This window comes from Microtus ochrogaster, linkage group LG4 (assembly GCF_000317375.1).
Source record: "Microtus ochrogaster isolate Prairie Vole_2 linkage group LG4, MicOch1.0, whole genome shotgun sequence".
NCBI classification, from domain to species: Eukaryota; Metazoa; Chordata; class Mammalia; order Rodentia; family Cricetidae; genus Microtus; species Microtus ochrogaster.
The window spans coordinates 36,964,036-36,980,443 of NC_022030.1; the positions used below are offsets into that span (position 1 = coordinate 36,964,036).

At 40.0% G+C, this 16,408-nt stretch overlaps 1 protein-coding gene across 1 annotated transcript in view; it reads left to right on the forward strand.

The window, feature by feature from the left end:
• Abca12 (ATP binding cassette subfamily A member 12) overlaps positions 1-16,408 on the forward strand; it is a 180,673-nt gene that overhangs the window by 134,471 nt on the left and 29,794 nt on the right. Inside the window, exons 24-36 of the mRNA XM_005361416.2 lie at positions 754-1,083; positions 2,095-2,164; positions 2,245-2,379; positions 2,852-3,007; positions 3,929-4,115; positions 6,521-6,739; positions 7,813-8,009; positions 8,755-8,915; positions 10,825-11,061; positions 11,842-11,992; positions 14,158-14,410; positions 14,900-14,986; positions 15,955-16,048. Of these exons, the coding sequence (XP_005361473.1) occupies positions 754-1,083; positions 2,095-2,164; positions 2,245-2,379; positions 2,852-3,007; positions 3,929-4,115; positions 6,521-6,739; positions 7,813-8,009; positions 8,755-8,915; positions 10,825-11,061; positions 11,842-11,992; positions 14,158-14,410; positions 14,900-14,986; positions 15,955-16,048 (2,277 nt within the window). The remainder of the gene's footprint in view (positions 1-753; positions 1,084-2,094; positions 2,165-2,244; positions 2,380-2,851; positions 3,008-3,928; positions 4,116-6,520; positions 6,740-7,812; positions 8,010-8,754; positions 8,916-10,824; positions 11,062-11,841; positions 11,993-14,157; positions 14,411-14,899; positions 14,987-15,954; positions 16,049-16,408) is intronic.

Sequence of the window (16,408 nt, forward strand, 5' to 3'; positions counted from 1 at the left end):
AATATATGGACTTTTACTATTTCAGTTTCTACATTGGGACTGAAGTTAAACTGTGGTGGCTTTTTCCCTGACTAAAATACTTATACCTAAGCAAATGTCAATTTCATGCTGTGAAGATCTTTAATCTAGAGAAGTTAGCTAGGTAATTTCAAAGTTAGATGTGCGTGCAGATGTGTGTGTGTGTGTGTGTGTGTGTGTGTGTGTGTGTGTGTGTGTGTGTGTGTTGATAGGGATTGAACAGAAGACCTCTACAGCTAAGCAGGAGTTCTATACTCAGTTATTTATCTATCTTCTGAATGAGAGAGAAAAACTGGACAGAGATAAAGGCAGAGACAGAAAGACAAAGCTGGCATGTATGTACCATTTCACATGTATTTGAAATTAGAAGACAACTTTCAGGAGTCTGTGTTTTTTGTCATCATCTGAGATCTGGTATCGAATCCAGGTCATCAAGTCTGCAATGAAGAGCCTCTACCCTGTGTTATCACACTGGTCATAGAAATGTATGCTTTTATTCACAAGAAAGTTCTTCTCCAACAGAAGCATTATCTCTGTTGGGGTGCCACACTGAGAACTCAAAATTCAAGAGGATCTGGTACAAAGTCTTAGCAATCAGAAAGAATTCACATACATTGTTCAAATGTTTATTTTTACATATGGGGAGACTCTTGAACATTTGTCACCATACAGAAGTAATTGCCACTTAGGAATTCATCAGCCAAAGAAGCACCTAACTCTCCCTTCTTCTTCTAGTACATGAAGATGATGGGCGTGAACTCCTGCAGCCATTTCTTTGCCTGGCTTATAGAAAGTGTTGGATTTTTACTGGTTACTATTGTGATCCTCATCGTTATACTCAAGTTTGGCAATATACTTCCCAAAACAAATGGCTTCATTTTGTTCCTGTACTTTTCGGACTACAGCTTCTCAGTGATTGCCATGAGCTATCTCATCAGTGTTTTCTTCAATAACACCAACATTGCAGCTCTCATTGGAAGCCTCATCTACGTCATCGCCTTTTTCCCATTCATTGTTCTGGTTACAGTTGAGGATGAGTTGAGCTATGTTATAAAAGTATTCATGGTAAGTTAACTGTTGAAATGTGCCCTTGCGTGATATAAATGCCTCCCTCCCTTAGTTCATGAAAAGAATTTCAAATCAAAAGTTCACTCACATAATTAAAAATTAAGTGATAGAAAAATTAACTTAACTCTTCTAAAGATAGCGCTTTCTATTTGGTAGACCAATTAGAAACGTATCTTCCCACAGACTCTAAATGACTAGTAATGCTGATAAGCTATATACAGTTCTTGATCAGTTAAAGTATTACCTGCCATGTGTTAGAGATCACGAGAATTCTGTCTTCTCTGGTTCAGATCCGTAAACATCTCAGTTTGTGTCATGCTAGAGCCATTCTCATGTATGAAAAGTACTTCTGGTTTTCATGAGTAACGCCTAATCTAACCTAAAGGAATAGTGATGGATCTATTGACAGCATGTACTCAAGTTTGAATCTTTTCTTCTGCTTTTCCTAATTCAGAAACACTAAATTGAAGAATAATATGACGGAATTTAAAATCCAAAAAGCAAAGGCACTTCCCCTCATATTAAGGCTTTACTGTTCATAGACATAGATTTGATGAATAACTTTAACTCTAAAACTTAAATTTATAATTTGTAGTGATTATCAATATCCAACCAATAAATATTTTAATGTAGTCTCATTCATAATTCTATCACCTGAAATAAATTTAGAAGCATTTTCTGGCCCCGATGTCAGTTAATTTGAATCTTCAAATTTTCTACCTTACAAATTTCTGAGCAATATTTGATAAGCTTCAATACATATTTTAGAACCTTAAGAAAGCATTCTCCAAGTTCATTGCCTCTCTCTTTTTCTCTCTGCTCTCTCTAGTCTTTCATCTGTCTTTCTCGCTCTCTCATTGCAGTATTTTTGGTAAGAGATTTTAGTATTTTAAAATAGACTTAGAGAATGAGCTTCAAGCTTTTTCTATCTATCTAACAGTTTAAGCACTTGGAGACCCTGTAGGTGAAATCTGCTGGCACTGTCACCACTGTTCATTTTCTTCGCAGAGCCTGCTGTCCCCAACAGCGTTTAGCTATGCAAGTCAATATATCGCACGCTATGAAGAACAAGGCGTGGGTAGGTTCAATTTCTTTTAACAGAATTTTATCTCTGTGATATGTGTCAAAGAGGATTAAATAGCTGTGTTCAATTTCTAGGTCTTCAGTGGGAAAATATGTACAAGTCCCCTGTGCAGGACGATACCACCTCATTTGGTTGGCTGTGCTGTCTAATTCTAGCTGACTCTTTCATTTATTTCTTTATTGCCTGGTACGTCAGGAATGTCTTCCCAGGTAGGAATCTGCGTTCCCTAGATGAATCCTTCTTCTGGCTTTCATCACTGTAAGTCAGCTAACACATATGCACCAATAGTTCAATACAGTCTACTAAATAGTTCAAAGCAGTATACTAAAACTTTAAAACTGTCCTGAGACAAAAAGCTTATCCGTGCTTCTCTGGCACTTGGAATAGGACTGTGGAATACAAAGGGACCCTGTGAGAACCCTGTGGAGTTGCAGAATGAGTTTAAACACTGGACTGTGGTGATGCTTGAATTAGTACGTGAGCAAAAACCATCCACTGCACACTTAAAATGAGTAAATGTATAATTGTACTTCACTGCCATGGGTTTTAAAAAGAGATGATCTTTTGGTCTTGTTTTGTAAACTGAACTCACTCTTTAGTTTGTATAGTCTTCTACAATGAAGCAATTTCCTAAACCACTCACAGTGTTCCATCTCACTTCCTTCTCCCTCATGCATACAGGGACATATGGCATGGCAGCTCCATGGTATTTCCCCATCCTTCCTTCTTATTGGAAAGAGCGATTTGGATGTGCAGAGGTGAAGCATGAGAAAAGCAACGGCCTTATGTTTACCAACATCATGATGCAGAACACCAACCCTTCTGCCAATAAGACCAGTAAGTCAGTAGCATGCATCATTATAAGAGAAACGGCACCAAAAGCTGCATGGCTGGTGGGTTTGATTACATTTCTTTAAATGATAAAATTATCATCCCTTTAGTCATGCATGAGTATGTCTACGCATATGTGTTTACGCTCTTACAGGCATTGAATTGTGCCTTCTCCTGGGCTCATTAGCTCAGTTGGTTAGCATATGCTGCTAATTAAGTCAAGAATGGGATATCCCTTTGTGGTCCAGTTAGACTCACACAGAGAAATATTTTGTTCCTTGCCCACAGCCTGCATCCCTTATTCTAGCCATCTGCTACCATTCATAGGAGTAACCAAGAAACAAAAATGGGTAATGTAGCATAACCCACAGCTGATGCTAAGAAAAATAGAACAAAGCTCATGCCTCTTGGCATGGGGTGAGTGTTACTGTCTATCTGAGAAGATGCCCTCTGTAAGGGGTACGGTGGTGATGCCTGAAGAAGATATAGATAGGAAAATTAGCTGGATTCTATCAGCCACAGATCCGAGGAAACGCTGTTACTGTAAAACTACATCTTGCAAACATTTATTTCATAAAATGATGTCATCCTTCCCAATCAGAGAGCAAACCTTCTGGGTTGTCTTTTGAATATTTACGATCATTTTTTTTAAAAAAAAAGAAACTGTAAAATTATAATACTGTATTCAGGAACTGCTTTTTCCAACAGAGAAGGCTAATATACTAAACCCTAGAGAATGTGGTTTCGTACTCTTGCTCATTCTATAAGCAGGTCAGAAGGAAGCTAGAGAATATAATAAATCAGTTGCTTCTGGCCTTTTTAAATTTAAAGATTATATTTACATAATCTCCTATTTTCAAAGGAAAGTCTAACCCAGCTCCGTTACTTACTGATGAGCTTCCAACTCTCCTCTTGGTTTCCCTCCAGGTCCTGACTGTGCATTTCCCTCCAACATTGAACCTGAACCTAAAGATCTCCAAGTTGGAGTTGCCCTTCATGGGGTCACAAAGATGTATGGCTCAAAGATGGCTGTTCAAAACCTCAATCTGAACTTTTACGAAGGGCACATTACATCATTGCTGGGGCCAAATGGAGCTGGAAAAACCACAACCATGTATGTTACTTTTCAACTAAATGTCAAAGAAGGATATTATTAATGATAGCTTTTTATAAACTGAGATCCTGAACTAAGAAGAAAGTAGAGCTATTCTGTCTTCCGGATGGATCAGCTTTTCCTTGGGAGAACGCAATGTAAACCAGAAGCTCCGAACTGTGAGCTCTAAGGCCATCTTAGGCCTCTGAGACAAGCTTATTTGTGTGACTTAGTGCTGTCCCATCCCATGTGCCTTAAAATTTTTAATTCAGTGCAAATTCCAAATAACAGTCAGTTTTCTTGCCATGTCTTAGATCAGTGGTTCTCAGCCTTCTTGATGTTGCAACCTTTAAAACAGTTTCTCATGTTGTGGAGACCCCAACCCTAAGATTGTTTCCTTGTTTCTTTAAAACTGTAATTTTGTTGCTGTCAAGAATCATGGAGCAAATATCTGGAATTTAGAATATCTGATATGTGACCCCCCCAAAAAAGAGGGTCAAGACCTCCAGGCAGAGAAGCACTGTCATAGGGTTCTAAGTGTGTGCATATTGAGACAGGGGCTGCAGGTGAAGCTTCACTAGTGTTGTTCTGTTTGACACGCATGTGTTCTCAGGTTGATCCCTTATCTCAGATCCATACCACTATATCTGTCAGTCTGTCCCTTTTATTTGTATTTCTCTCCAGGCCAGGTTTAAGTCTGAGCTTGCACATCCTAGTATGGACACACCACCCCATCTTCTCTATCACAGGAAGCGTTTGCCTTGATTCATAAAGAAACTTAAACCAACATCTCACACAGGTCAAGGTCAGGAACAGCATATGGACTGTTCTTTCTCTCTACTGACCATGCTGTGTCAAGCTAGAGACAGGATTGGGATCCCAAGATGCCTAGGTTATTTTTATTGCTTGCCTGTTTGCCTCCAGGGCTCCACCTTCACATACTCACTGTCAGTGCTAAGCTCTCACTGGATTTTAGCCCTTAAGGAAATGCCTCGCTTTCCCAAGGAAAGCTCTGCATTCTATTTTTAATTATCTTGAGCCAGTCCAGCAACATCTCAAATGCTGGCATCAATGTTTCTTTCTAAATAACTGGAGACAAGTGAAGGTTTGGATATGCAGCCTCTTATTAGTATATTAGTATGACCTGTTAAAAGCCAAGGTTGGCTTTCTGGAACACAACACTTAGAACGAATACTTCTAAAGCATAGTTTCCCAATGGGAAATAAGAGGCAGGGGAGAAAAGAGATAGCAAAGGTGTTTGAAGAGACTAATTTTGGCTGAGAATGCCCTATTTTATTGATCTAGATATAAACTATATATATATATATCATGTTATATATATCATGTTATATATATACATATATATATGTGTGTGTGTGTGTATATATATATATATAATGTTATCTGTATTTCAGTGGATGTTATGAGGAATTGCTATTATCCTGATTCATTATTTAGTACTATGAGAGACAGGAGAGAACTTCTCTAGAGCTCCTGGAGATTTTGTTACAGTGACGGGAGGAGATGATTACTAAGTAACTGCTCAACTGACTCAGCACTTGAAAGGTGTTGAGCATTTTCTCGGTGAAATGCTTTGGCCATAATACAGAGAGTGGGACTGAAGAGGGCCAGGTTATTTCATGAGCAGGCATGCGGCGATGCCTTCTGCCCCCTGGTGGTAGCAGATGTTGGCAGTTACGGGCCCAAGAGACCAAAAAGGTGTAAGCATGACTTCTGAAATACAGTTGTGGGGAAACTGTGTATGAGTTCTCACTCAGTGAAAGAGGCAAGAAGATATGGTATCATAGTTAAGATCATAATTGGTCTAATGACCTTTAAGACAGTGGTTCTCAATGTTCCTAAGGCTGTGACCCTTTAATACAGTTCCTCATGCTGTGGTGACCCCAACCATAAAATTATTTTGTTGCTACTTCAAAACTGTAATTTTGCTATTGTTATGATTCCTAAAGTAAATATCTGATATGTGACCCTACAGATTGAGAACCATGGTTATATGATGTCTTATGAAGATGTAGCATCATCTCTTGGATTCTTAAGACAAGTTTGGGATTAAGTGATAGAGTCTAGTCTGGAGACATGAACTGGAGGTTTGCCAGGCTATAAATAGTATCCCAAGGAAACATAGTATGTTCAAGGAGAGTGTGCTTTCAACTAAAAAGCATCCTCAGTTCCAATGCTATTGCCACCACCACCATCGTGCAGCGTTTACACAACACCCTAAATAACCAAAAGCTTAAAAGTCATTTTTAGTTTTTCACTCCCACTTATCCCTTTTTGTTTCACAGCTTGCCTTTACTTAAAGAGACACACTCTAGCATTTTTTCCTAATGCATGAAATATATTTAGTTTTGGTATCTAGTTTGAGTGATTGGTTCATACCTAATTTATTCCATCTTCATTTCCAGCTCCATGCTGACTGGGCTGTTCGGTGCCTCAGCAGGTACTATTTTTGTATATGGAAAAGATATCAAGACAGACCTCAACACTGTTCAAAAGAACATGGGAGTTTGCATGCAGCATGATGTCTTGTTCAGTTACCTCACCACCAAGGAGCACCTCCTCTTATACGGCTCCATCAAAGTCCCTCACTGGACCAAAAAGCAGCTCCACGAGGAGGTTAAAAGGTGAGTTAAGCCACAAACAAGGGCATGGCTTGGTAACCTCTCCCAAGAATATTTACCCTTCTGGTCAAACTCTGGTGGTAATAACATTAGGAAATGTTGTCTCATGAACATTTGCTTTGCTTTCTATTTATCTGGTAACATACTTAGCATGTTATCATCTCCAGCTGGTTATACACCAATTGTTCAACTCTTCCCCAGGGCCTCGCATGTGCCCTGGTCCTTTGTTTCACTTCTACATGGGGGTACTACACCCCAAAGCCTTTTAACTTGACTTCCAGCTACTCGCTCTCCCCCATCTCATCTGTTCTTATTAAGGAGCTGTCAGAGATTTCTCTACTTGGTCAACTGCAAATCAGACAATGCCATTCCTACATCATCTGAAGGTCTTTTCCATAATGTCATTAGCAAGGCCTACCAGACCCTGCATGACCTGTCCTCCATCTCGTGTCTATTTCCTTTCATCTTCTCTATTCACTCTGCTCTGTGAACATAACTGTACTCACAGCCTTGACTATACACAACTGACTCCCTCAAGTCTTTCTCCTTGATCTTCACCAACCTACCACACCCTTCCCGAGAGACATTTGACATACTCTTGGCCAGGTGACTACTTTTTCTGTCTTTGCTCATCTCCCTTTTTGTGAGATTGACTATTATATATGCAGTCCTAAAACAGTCTGTTCTGGGCACTCTTTCTCTTGTGTTTCTTATTTTATTAATTGTATGTCGATTACCACCTGGCATATTATAAACTTTCTTGAGATTATGATTAGCTAATGGATTTTCTTCACATTTTGGACACATGCATTCATAATTTCTTTATGAACAAGTTTTTTGTCTGTTCATTGCTTTTCTCTAGGACTTATGACATAATCTACCACTAAAGAGAAAAATGTTCTAACCATTTGTCAAATGCATGAACTATATGCTTTTTCTTAGTAATCATTTTTATGATGATAATATGATGGTAAATGATAATAAACTATTTTGTGTTATCAGTGCTGTATTATACTGATCATTAAAGACATACTCATTGATTAGTTAACACAATAGCACCATTAATTGTTTTGAAGGACTTTAAAAGACACTGGACTGTATAGCCATCGCCATAAAAGAGTTGGAACATTGTCCGGAGGAATGAAGAGGAAATTGTCCATATCCATAGCTCTCATTGGTGGATCAAGGGTTGTGATTCTAGATGAACCATCCACTGGAGTTGACCCATGTTCTCGTCGAAGTATATGGGATGTCATTTCCAAGAACAAAACTGGTATGAGTATTTTTTCATAACTTCTCCACAGAGCAGTCATAAGTTATGCAAAAATCAGTGGACGTTTTTCTGTGTATAATACAATACCCTCAAATGTTGAGATGGGCTCTTTCTTTTCCTAAGATTTCTCGGTGAGATTTCTGGGTCAATTAGTTATTAACTATCTAGTACTCACTGTGAGTGGAACTTAGTGCTTTGGGGGATCATGTAGATTCAACGGCAGTTACAAAGTCTGCTTAGAGGAGCATGGAATCTAATTAGAAATAGCAAACATACACAAATGAAAATAAACTGAAAACAGACTAAGTGCTAACAGGGTGTGATGCAGAGAAGTAATCAGCCTGGAGTGGATCAATCAGAGAGGAATATTCAAAAAGTCTTTAAAATGCTGTGTTTTCATAGTGAAGGAAGGAAAGAGAGGTAGAAGGAGAGGAGAAGGAAGTGCACACTGAAACAATGGACCAAAACCCTGACAAAAGTGAAAGAGTTACTGATGCATATAAATGATGGACATTAGCTCTAAAGCTTAATAAGGACCTGCTTGCTGCTAACCTATATATAGGAACCCTCCTGTAGATCTAACAGCAACCTTCTGAATTTTCCCTTGATTGCTATGGAGATTCACTCACCTCAGCTAATACCTCTCTTGCTCTCAGAAATCCCAGAATTTACTCTTGCTAATTCTGTCTCGTGGAGCCTGTATCCTCGTTTTTCACTCTATGATGTCCTCAACTGTGTTTTTAAGCCAGAACAATCATTCTGTCGACACACCACTTGGATGAGGCAGAGGTGTTGAGTGACCGCATCGCCTTCCTGGAACAGGGTGGGCTCCGATGCTGTGGATCACCATTTTACCTCAAGGAAGCTTTTGGGGATGGCTACCATCTCACACTCACCAAGAAGAAGGTCTGTAAGAGGGGAAGTGCACTGTCTCATGGGTGATAAGTTAAGTATTTCTGGGAAGTGTAGACCAGTTCTATCCAACTTGACTCATTGCTACAATTCAGCAATATATTCCCTTATGTGGTTCTTAAATCTCAGCAAGCGTGTTGCTTAAAAAACAACAGATTTCTGCTTTTGTCTCTTCTGTCTCAAGAGTATCTGTCACTGTCGGACACCCTAGAATTTCTGAACTTCTGGTAATTTCCCATGTGCTATCAGTGATGCCCTTCTAAAGATTATGATGGTCCGCCAGTCTTTTTTCCCCATAACATTTCAGACTGCAGAGAAACTTGAATTTAAAATTTTGGCTTAGAGGAAACAAATGAATCCATGTCTTTTCTTGGGGACACCAGGGTTAGAGTGCAGAGGAAAACTGGGTCATCTTTTGGAAAACTCTGTATCTGACTTGTCTTGGCATGACTTCCAACACACACAGAGTAATCCAGGCTTGGTTGGGTGACTCTTTCCTTAGATTTACTCTCCTACTTCGGCCCAATGAGTGCTATACTCTTTTTCATAAGCAATATTTACATTATTCTTGGAGAAGTTCATATGGTGCAGTTTGATCGTATCATCCGCAAACTGACACCCACTCTCTTCGTCTTTTACCTTCCTGCTGCCCAGATTGGGTTTCCTTCTCCACATCCACCCAAGTCAAGTCTAGTTTGTGATGCTCAACAACTTTGAGGAGCAGGGACCTGCTAGGAGTGTCACCAACCTACTAGTGGTCACGTCATTGAACAAAACCGACTCTCCCGGCAGTAAACACCATTTTCTTCTCTGCTGGTGAGGAGAGTCCGTTCTCATCTACCCAGCTCCATGCTGAGACTGTGATTGACTGGAGCTAGAATCTTGTCATGTTGTTCCAACTACTATGAGTCCATATGTGCCCTGTTGTTTCCAGAAAACAGTTTTCTTGAAGTCATCCACTACCTCTGGCCCTTTCAATCTTTCTGTCTCTCTTCCTTGAAGTTCCCTGAGCCTTTTGGGGGAAGATATGATACATATGTTTCATCTATGATTGAGCATTCTATAGTCTCTTATTTTCTGCATGTTGACCAGGTGAGGGTCTCTGCTAATAGGCATCTTCTGTACAAAGTTTTTAAGAGAAGGCCTGTGACATGCAGTGACTTATGGGCATAGTAGTAAGCCATTAGGAGTCTCTTAATAAAATTTTCTTCCTTAATAAGCTGTCTATTTCTATGCCATGCCTAACTAAAAGGGCATGATTTTTCCCATCCCCCTCCAAGTGATGGCTGACATTTTCATCTAATCTGTACTGTAGTTTCTTTTAAACTCTAACAAAATTATCCTTGAGCTTCAAAAACAAAAAAAATAGCAAAATTCATCATTATATTTAGAAATTCATATATTAAGGGATTTTATACTGCATGATGTATGAAAGCCTTGTGAATTCATGATATGAACTCTGTAGTCTGGCTTCATGAACTCTGTGTCTGATGGAATGTGAAAAATTCAGGTGCTATACTCAATATGTAAATTATTTAACATGGTAGCAGTTAGTAAATGATAAATTACATGGATTACTTATTCCTATAAATCTAGACAGAAAAAAGCCAGGAATGGGGAAAGAAGTGTCAGTTAAACCACTGGCTCGAGCTGGTGTGAGAAAGGGGCATGTTGGTCCTCTGAGTGCAGAGACTTTGAGGAGGGCGTGCACCATGGTCTGGCGTACAGTAGCGGGTGGAGCTGACATTGCACTAAAGCAAGGAAGAGGAAGGTGGGTGGTGGGGGAAGAATACAGCTGGGGGGGACAGTGACTTGTAAATCCCCATGTGGAGCAGGGATGGCTAGGAGGACAGCGTGTTATCTGACCCAGAAGAGTCCGCTTAACTTTCCTTTGTGTCCCCAGAGTCCAAATCTTGACACAAGTGCCATCTGTGACACAGCGTCAGTGACAGCAATGATCCAGTCACACCTCCCGGAAGCCTACCTCAAGGAGGATATCGGGGGAGAGCTTGTGTACGTGCTCCCCCCATTTAGCACTAAGGTCTCAGGTGCTTACCTGTCACTCCTGAGAGCACTGGACAAGGGCATGGGTAAACTCAACATCGGCTGCTATGGCATTTCCGATACCACTGTGGAAGAGGTATGTGGCCAGCTCCTTACTGCTTGCTCCATTTCTTTCTTATTATTTGTTATTTAAAGGGCTGGCAATCAAACCCAAGACAGGCAGCTGCTGTACCTCTGGACTTTATCTGTGTATCTCTCTGTGTGTAGGTACATGGAGGTGCAGGAGTTCACACCCACTCCTGTCCGCATGCCGACAATTGTCATTGGACAGCCCCGAGAACCATTTCTTTGGAGCTGTCTACTTTGCTTTTTGAGACAAGGTCACTCATTGGCCTAGATCTCAGCAAGTAAACTAGACTGGCTGTTTTCTGAAAGCCAAAGATCCATCAATGTTCACCTTCCTGGTGCTGAGATAGCAACCGCACATTGTGAATCTGACTTCTGTGGGTTCTAGGGATGGAAATCCAGCTCCCAATACTGACTGAGCTGTCTCTCTACCTCCACTTCCTCCACCACTACTTTATTTATTGGTGCTCATATGACTTTCTCTGTCCTTACAGAAATATATGAAGGTTTTTTTCTAACTAAAGGGAAAAGTATTTTTAAACATATGTCACAAAATCATAAAAATTTAAAATTCTCGATACCATTCTAACAGAAGATTGGTTTCCAAGAGAAAATGGTTTTCAACATTTTACATCCAAAATATGAGAATGACCATTTTTACATGTAAAAATATCCCCTTAATGTAGGTTGGGAAATAGTTGTCTTAATAAACGTTGTAATAATTTAAAATCAAGGCCCTAAGAGATGTGTACTCCTTATGTTAATCATGTGATCTGGCTTCTATTTTTAGGTCTTCCTGAACTTGACAAAAGATTCACAAAAAAGTGGCAATATGAGTCTTGAACACCTAACGCAGAGGAAAGTTGGGAACCCCAGTGCCAATGGCACCTCAACCCCTGATGACTTGTCTGTGAGCAGTAGCAACTTCACAGACAGAGATGGTACAGACCCAATGCGCATCCTTTTCTTACCTTTCATAGACGGTAACTGAGAAAATAGAGGCACAGATTTTGACTCTCCTTTAAAACTCAACTTTAAAGTTTCTTTTAAATTAATAATCCTAACATATAAAGCATCCTTTCAATACACAAAATATCCATGGTGTCGGGTCAAATTCTCCCTTTCAAAAGTGAAATGACCATGAAAGTAAGGTGAGCGTGGGAAATCCCTTGACAGGTGGTGAGGGGGTGCTCTCTGCTCATCAGAAGTGATTATGGGAGTGTACTTGCTCTCCGTAACTTCAGAAGTGTGCTTCACAGGTTACGGTTCTTCCTGAAATCAGGGCTGTGCAGGAATGGGCGTGGCTGTCTTATCAGAAACTATCATTAGGTTCACGCGTGTCGAGCAAAGTCATCTAAAATGGAGCTGTTGGGTTTTTTGTTTTGTTTTGAATCATCTCTCACTAGGCAAGGTGTCTATCTCCGTCCAACTCTGATTCACTCAGGGGTCAAGGAAATGCTTTGTTTGGGACCAAGTCTTTGAGTTGGTCTGACCTGAAGGTTAATGTCTGTATTAAAATGCTTCGCCTTCAGCTCTTCACATAGGATGTGTTTGAAAAATCACATTTTGACACAACTTTGAGGAGTTGAGTTCTTTTAAAAGTCGCTTTTATTGTCACTAGGTCTCTTTCTGACAGTTAATTTATACCCCGCCAGCATGATTTACTTAAGGAAGCATGTAGTAAAATGATACATGAATTATGGAACAGTCATTTCAACAGTTTGCTTAAAGTGGGTGCCATCTCTAGGAGCAGAATTTTTAATTACACATTTGCTGGTGTCTGCAAGTCAGGGAAGATCATCTCTGATGTTTGTGTACTCCTAGAATCTGACTCATCTGTCTTCTGTCACACTTCCCATTTGTCTGCTGCTGGCAAGTATGACTGTGGAGTCTGAGAAATTGAGGGCTTTGATTGGAAAGTGGTCATCTGCTTCTGTATATTTGCCTCTGCCTTTTTCTCATAATTCCAAATTATTCTTCATTCGGAACGTTCCACTCATTGACATTATCTTTCAGGAAGCACATTTACTCCGTTTTGATACACCTGTAAGTCATCCACATGTAATTTCTCAAGAAACAGAAGAGAATACTAATTAACTCAAAATATGCAGCTCCTTGTCCAATTCCCTTTTGCAGAGATATGAGTTTGCATTTAAGCTCGTTCGCCCTGCTTAATTGGAATTCATTTTAAATTAAGCAGCTTTGTATTTTTCCTTATCAGCTAAATGAAGATCATGATTTTTGTGCTGCGTGATTTGTGATGGAGAATTTTAAGCGTACACAGGGCTGACGAATGCCATTGTCTTATCACGTGTGAAAACAGGTGGTGGCAGGTTGACTCGAATCAGCTCTGGAGGAAAGCTGATGCCGTGGTTAGACCTAAAAGCCCCACGTTGCAGCCGGAGCCACCATGGCTTCCCTGGTTCTCAAAAGGCGATGGCAATTTTCTCATGTCTTGGAAAGCATTCTGTAGTGGGGTGATGAGTAGATAAGTTTCAATGATTTTTTTCTGGAGGCTCTAGTGCCAAAGGCAGCGTCTCAAAAGGCCATAGTCATTCCAACTATCTAATGAGAGTGGAATGAGTACGTGGTGGAATGAGAGTTCCCTTTTCTGGCCTTTAGAGTGAGTTCATTGGACTTCATGTTAGAAGTAGAGGCAACAGAACTAACAGTATCTGCTACAGTAGGAACCAGTTCTTACATTAAACTGATGTTTTATTTATACTATTTCAATTCAACCTTGATAAGACTATTTTATATATATTCAAAATTATTAATTTCATATTGAGCCTGCCTTGAGACTTTGGAGTAGGGAACAGGGTTCATTTATAGAATTCTGAATCTTTAACTTCTCCATGTAAAATTACTACACATATGTATTATAATTGGTGGTAACAAGTCATAATTTTCATAGCACTCATATTCAGCTATATATGAGGCACACATATAGTGGTTCCTTGATTTACAGCAATATTAGGAATGGATTGCTGAACCTTCAGTCTGAATATTAAAATCAGAATTTTATCCCATGCTACAACATGATGTCATTCTTCTTTTATGGTTTGTGGTTACTTGGAACCCCATCAAATCCCTTGTCCTTACTCAGACAAAGTCCTGACAAGAACTGAGAAGCTGGATGGCTTTGGGCTGCTACTGAAGAAGATAATGGCTATTCTCATCAAGAGGTTCCACCACACCCGCAGGAACTGGAAGGGTCTCATTGCTCAGGTCATCCTCCCCATCGTCTTTGTAGCCACTGCCATGGGCCTGGGCACACTGAGAGATTCCAGCAACAGTTACCCCGAGATTCTGATCTCTCCATCCATCTATGGGACCTCTGAACAGACAGCCTTCTATGCGTGAGTTACTTTCTGATAAGATTGTTTCCACAGTGAATCCAGAAAGAATCTGAGTGAAGAAAACTCCAGTGCTTAATTCTGCTAAGGAAACATGCTACTTATATCCCTAAAAAATAGGTTCTTAAGAGGATTTACATGTATATATAAATAGAGTAGATGTTTCCTTTCAATGGTTAGGCTTTAATCATATGTCATTGCTAAATTCCCATCATAGGAGAACACCAGGGCAGGAATCCCTGCATCTTTCACAGATCTTCACACCTATTGGATGGATATACCTCTACTCATGGCTGGCATGTGTGGAGACTTTGAGTTCACACCCAAACAAAGAGAAAGGGGGGAGAATGGGGGAGGCGGAGAAGTAGAAAGGGAGGGAGGGGGACATCGAAAAGCAGAGCAGAAAGGAGTCTTGTAGACAGCATCATTCATGTCTTAAAGTTATGAGTGAATGTAAGTTTAGTGATGGGTCCATGTCGCTTGGTCCTGCAGGAATTTTGATCCAAGCACAGATGCCTTGGTCTCAGCACTGTGGAACTTCCCTGGCATCGACAACGTGTGTCTGAACACCAATGCCTCGTGAGTTGTTCTCCTTCCCCCCTCTTTCCAGCATTCTAGTTTGTGTGAGTGTGTGCGAACGCATGAGGTACGTGTGTGTGATTTTGCTGAAAAAGGATAATATCTTGATAGAAAGTCTGTTTTCATTCATTCTTTGGCAATATTCTACCATAATGATGAACATTAGATTCCTCATGTATTTGTTTCTCTTATATTCATACATTTTACAATTATAACATTAGAATCATGCTGTTAATCGCATTTTATTGTTTTTTTAAAAGATTCACTTACTTTTCTTTTATGTATATGCGTGAGCACCTGCATGTATATCTGTGCACCACATGTACACCTTGTGCCCACAGAGGCCAGAAGGGGGTGTTGGATGCAATCGAAATGGAGTTACAGGTGATATGAGAATTTAATGTAGATGCTGGGAACCAAACCAAGGCCATTGGCAAGAGCAGCAAGTTATCTTAACCACTAAACCATCTCCAGCCCCATTACTCTCTTCACAGACGAAGAAACTAGGGGCCATAGGGACTCATATATATGTCTAAGGAGGTCTAGAATTTACAACACATAGGTAATTTCAAATGCAAGGCTCCTGACTCTACTTCTGGCATATCTTGTTTAAACTATCAAGCTAACACAAAACATTTATTAACCTGACTTTAGTGCATCAGCAGACAAGATGAGAAGCACAAAATGAACAAAGGGAGTACCAAACCCTGACCTGCCACAGTGAGAAAATTCACCGACTTCAACTCTGTTTAGTCAATTGATGCTGTCCTGTAACCCTCACCCTCACTAAAGGCCAGGTCAAAAACACCATTGCAATGCATAATCAACTTAAGAAACATCAGTTGATCATACCTGGGTCTACATACCTGAATTCAACACCAACTACTTATGCGTATAGTCCCCACAACATGAGAACATGCATATGAAAACACACGTGTATCTCACTTTGGTATCACTTTAATTTGCAGACAGTGTTTTAAAAGAGACAGTCTGGGAAAGTGGAACACGAGTGGAGAAGCTGTTGACAACTTCGGTGTTTGCTCCTGTTCAGACAATGTCCAGGTAAAGAGAATTCAGCTTCATTAGAGTAAGGGAAAAAGGAAGAGAACAAATAGCAAAACTTGAAAGATCTAGTCAGGTTACCAAAGTGTCAGTATAATTTCATTTTATGAAATCTACTATCTCAAAGATATGGGCCTAGGCAGCTCAAAGAATATTGACTTTGAACTTCAGGTCACTGTTTTAAATCTGACTAAAGACAAATTTCTAGAGGTAGAAGATGATCTTTATGGAAACCAACTGAGAATGAATCTTTGATCTCAATTTCATTAGCTGAGGAGCTCAGTTTCACAGCACAAAAAGTGGCCGTAGCTGTCATATCTGAAAATATAGTGGGCATGCCATTGCAGCTGTCAGATGGGA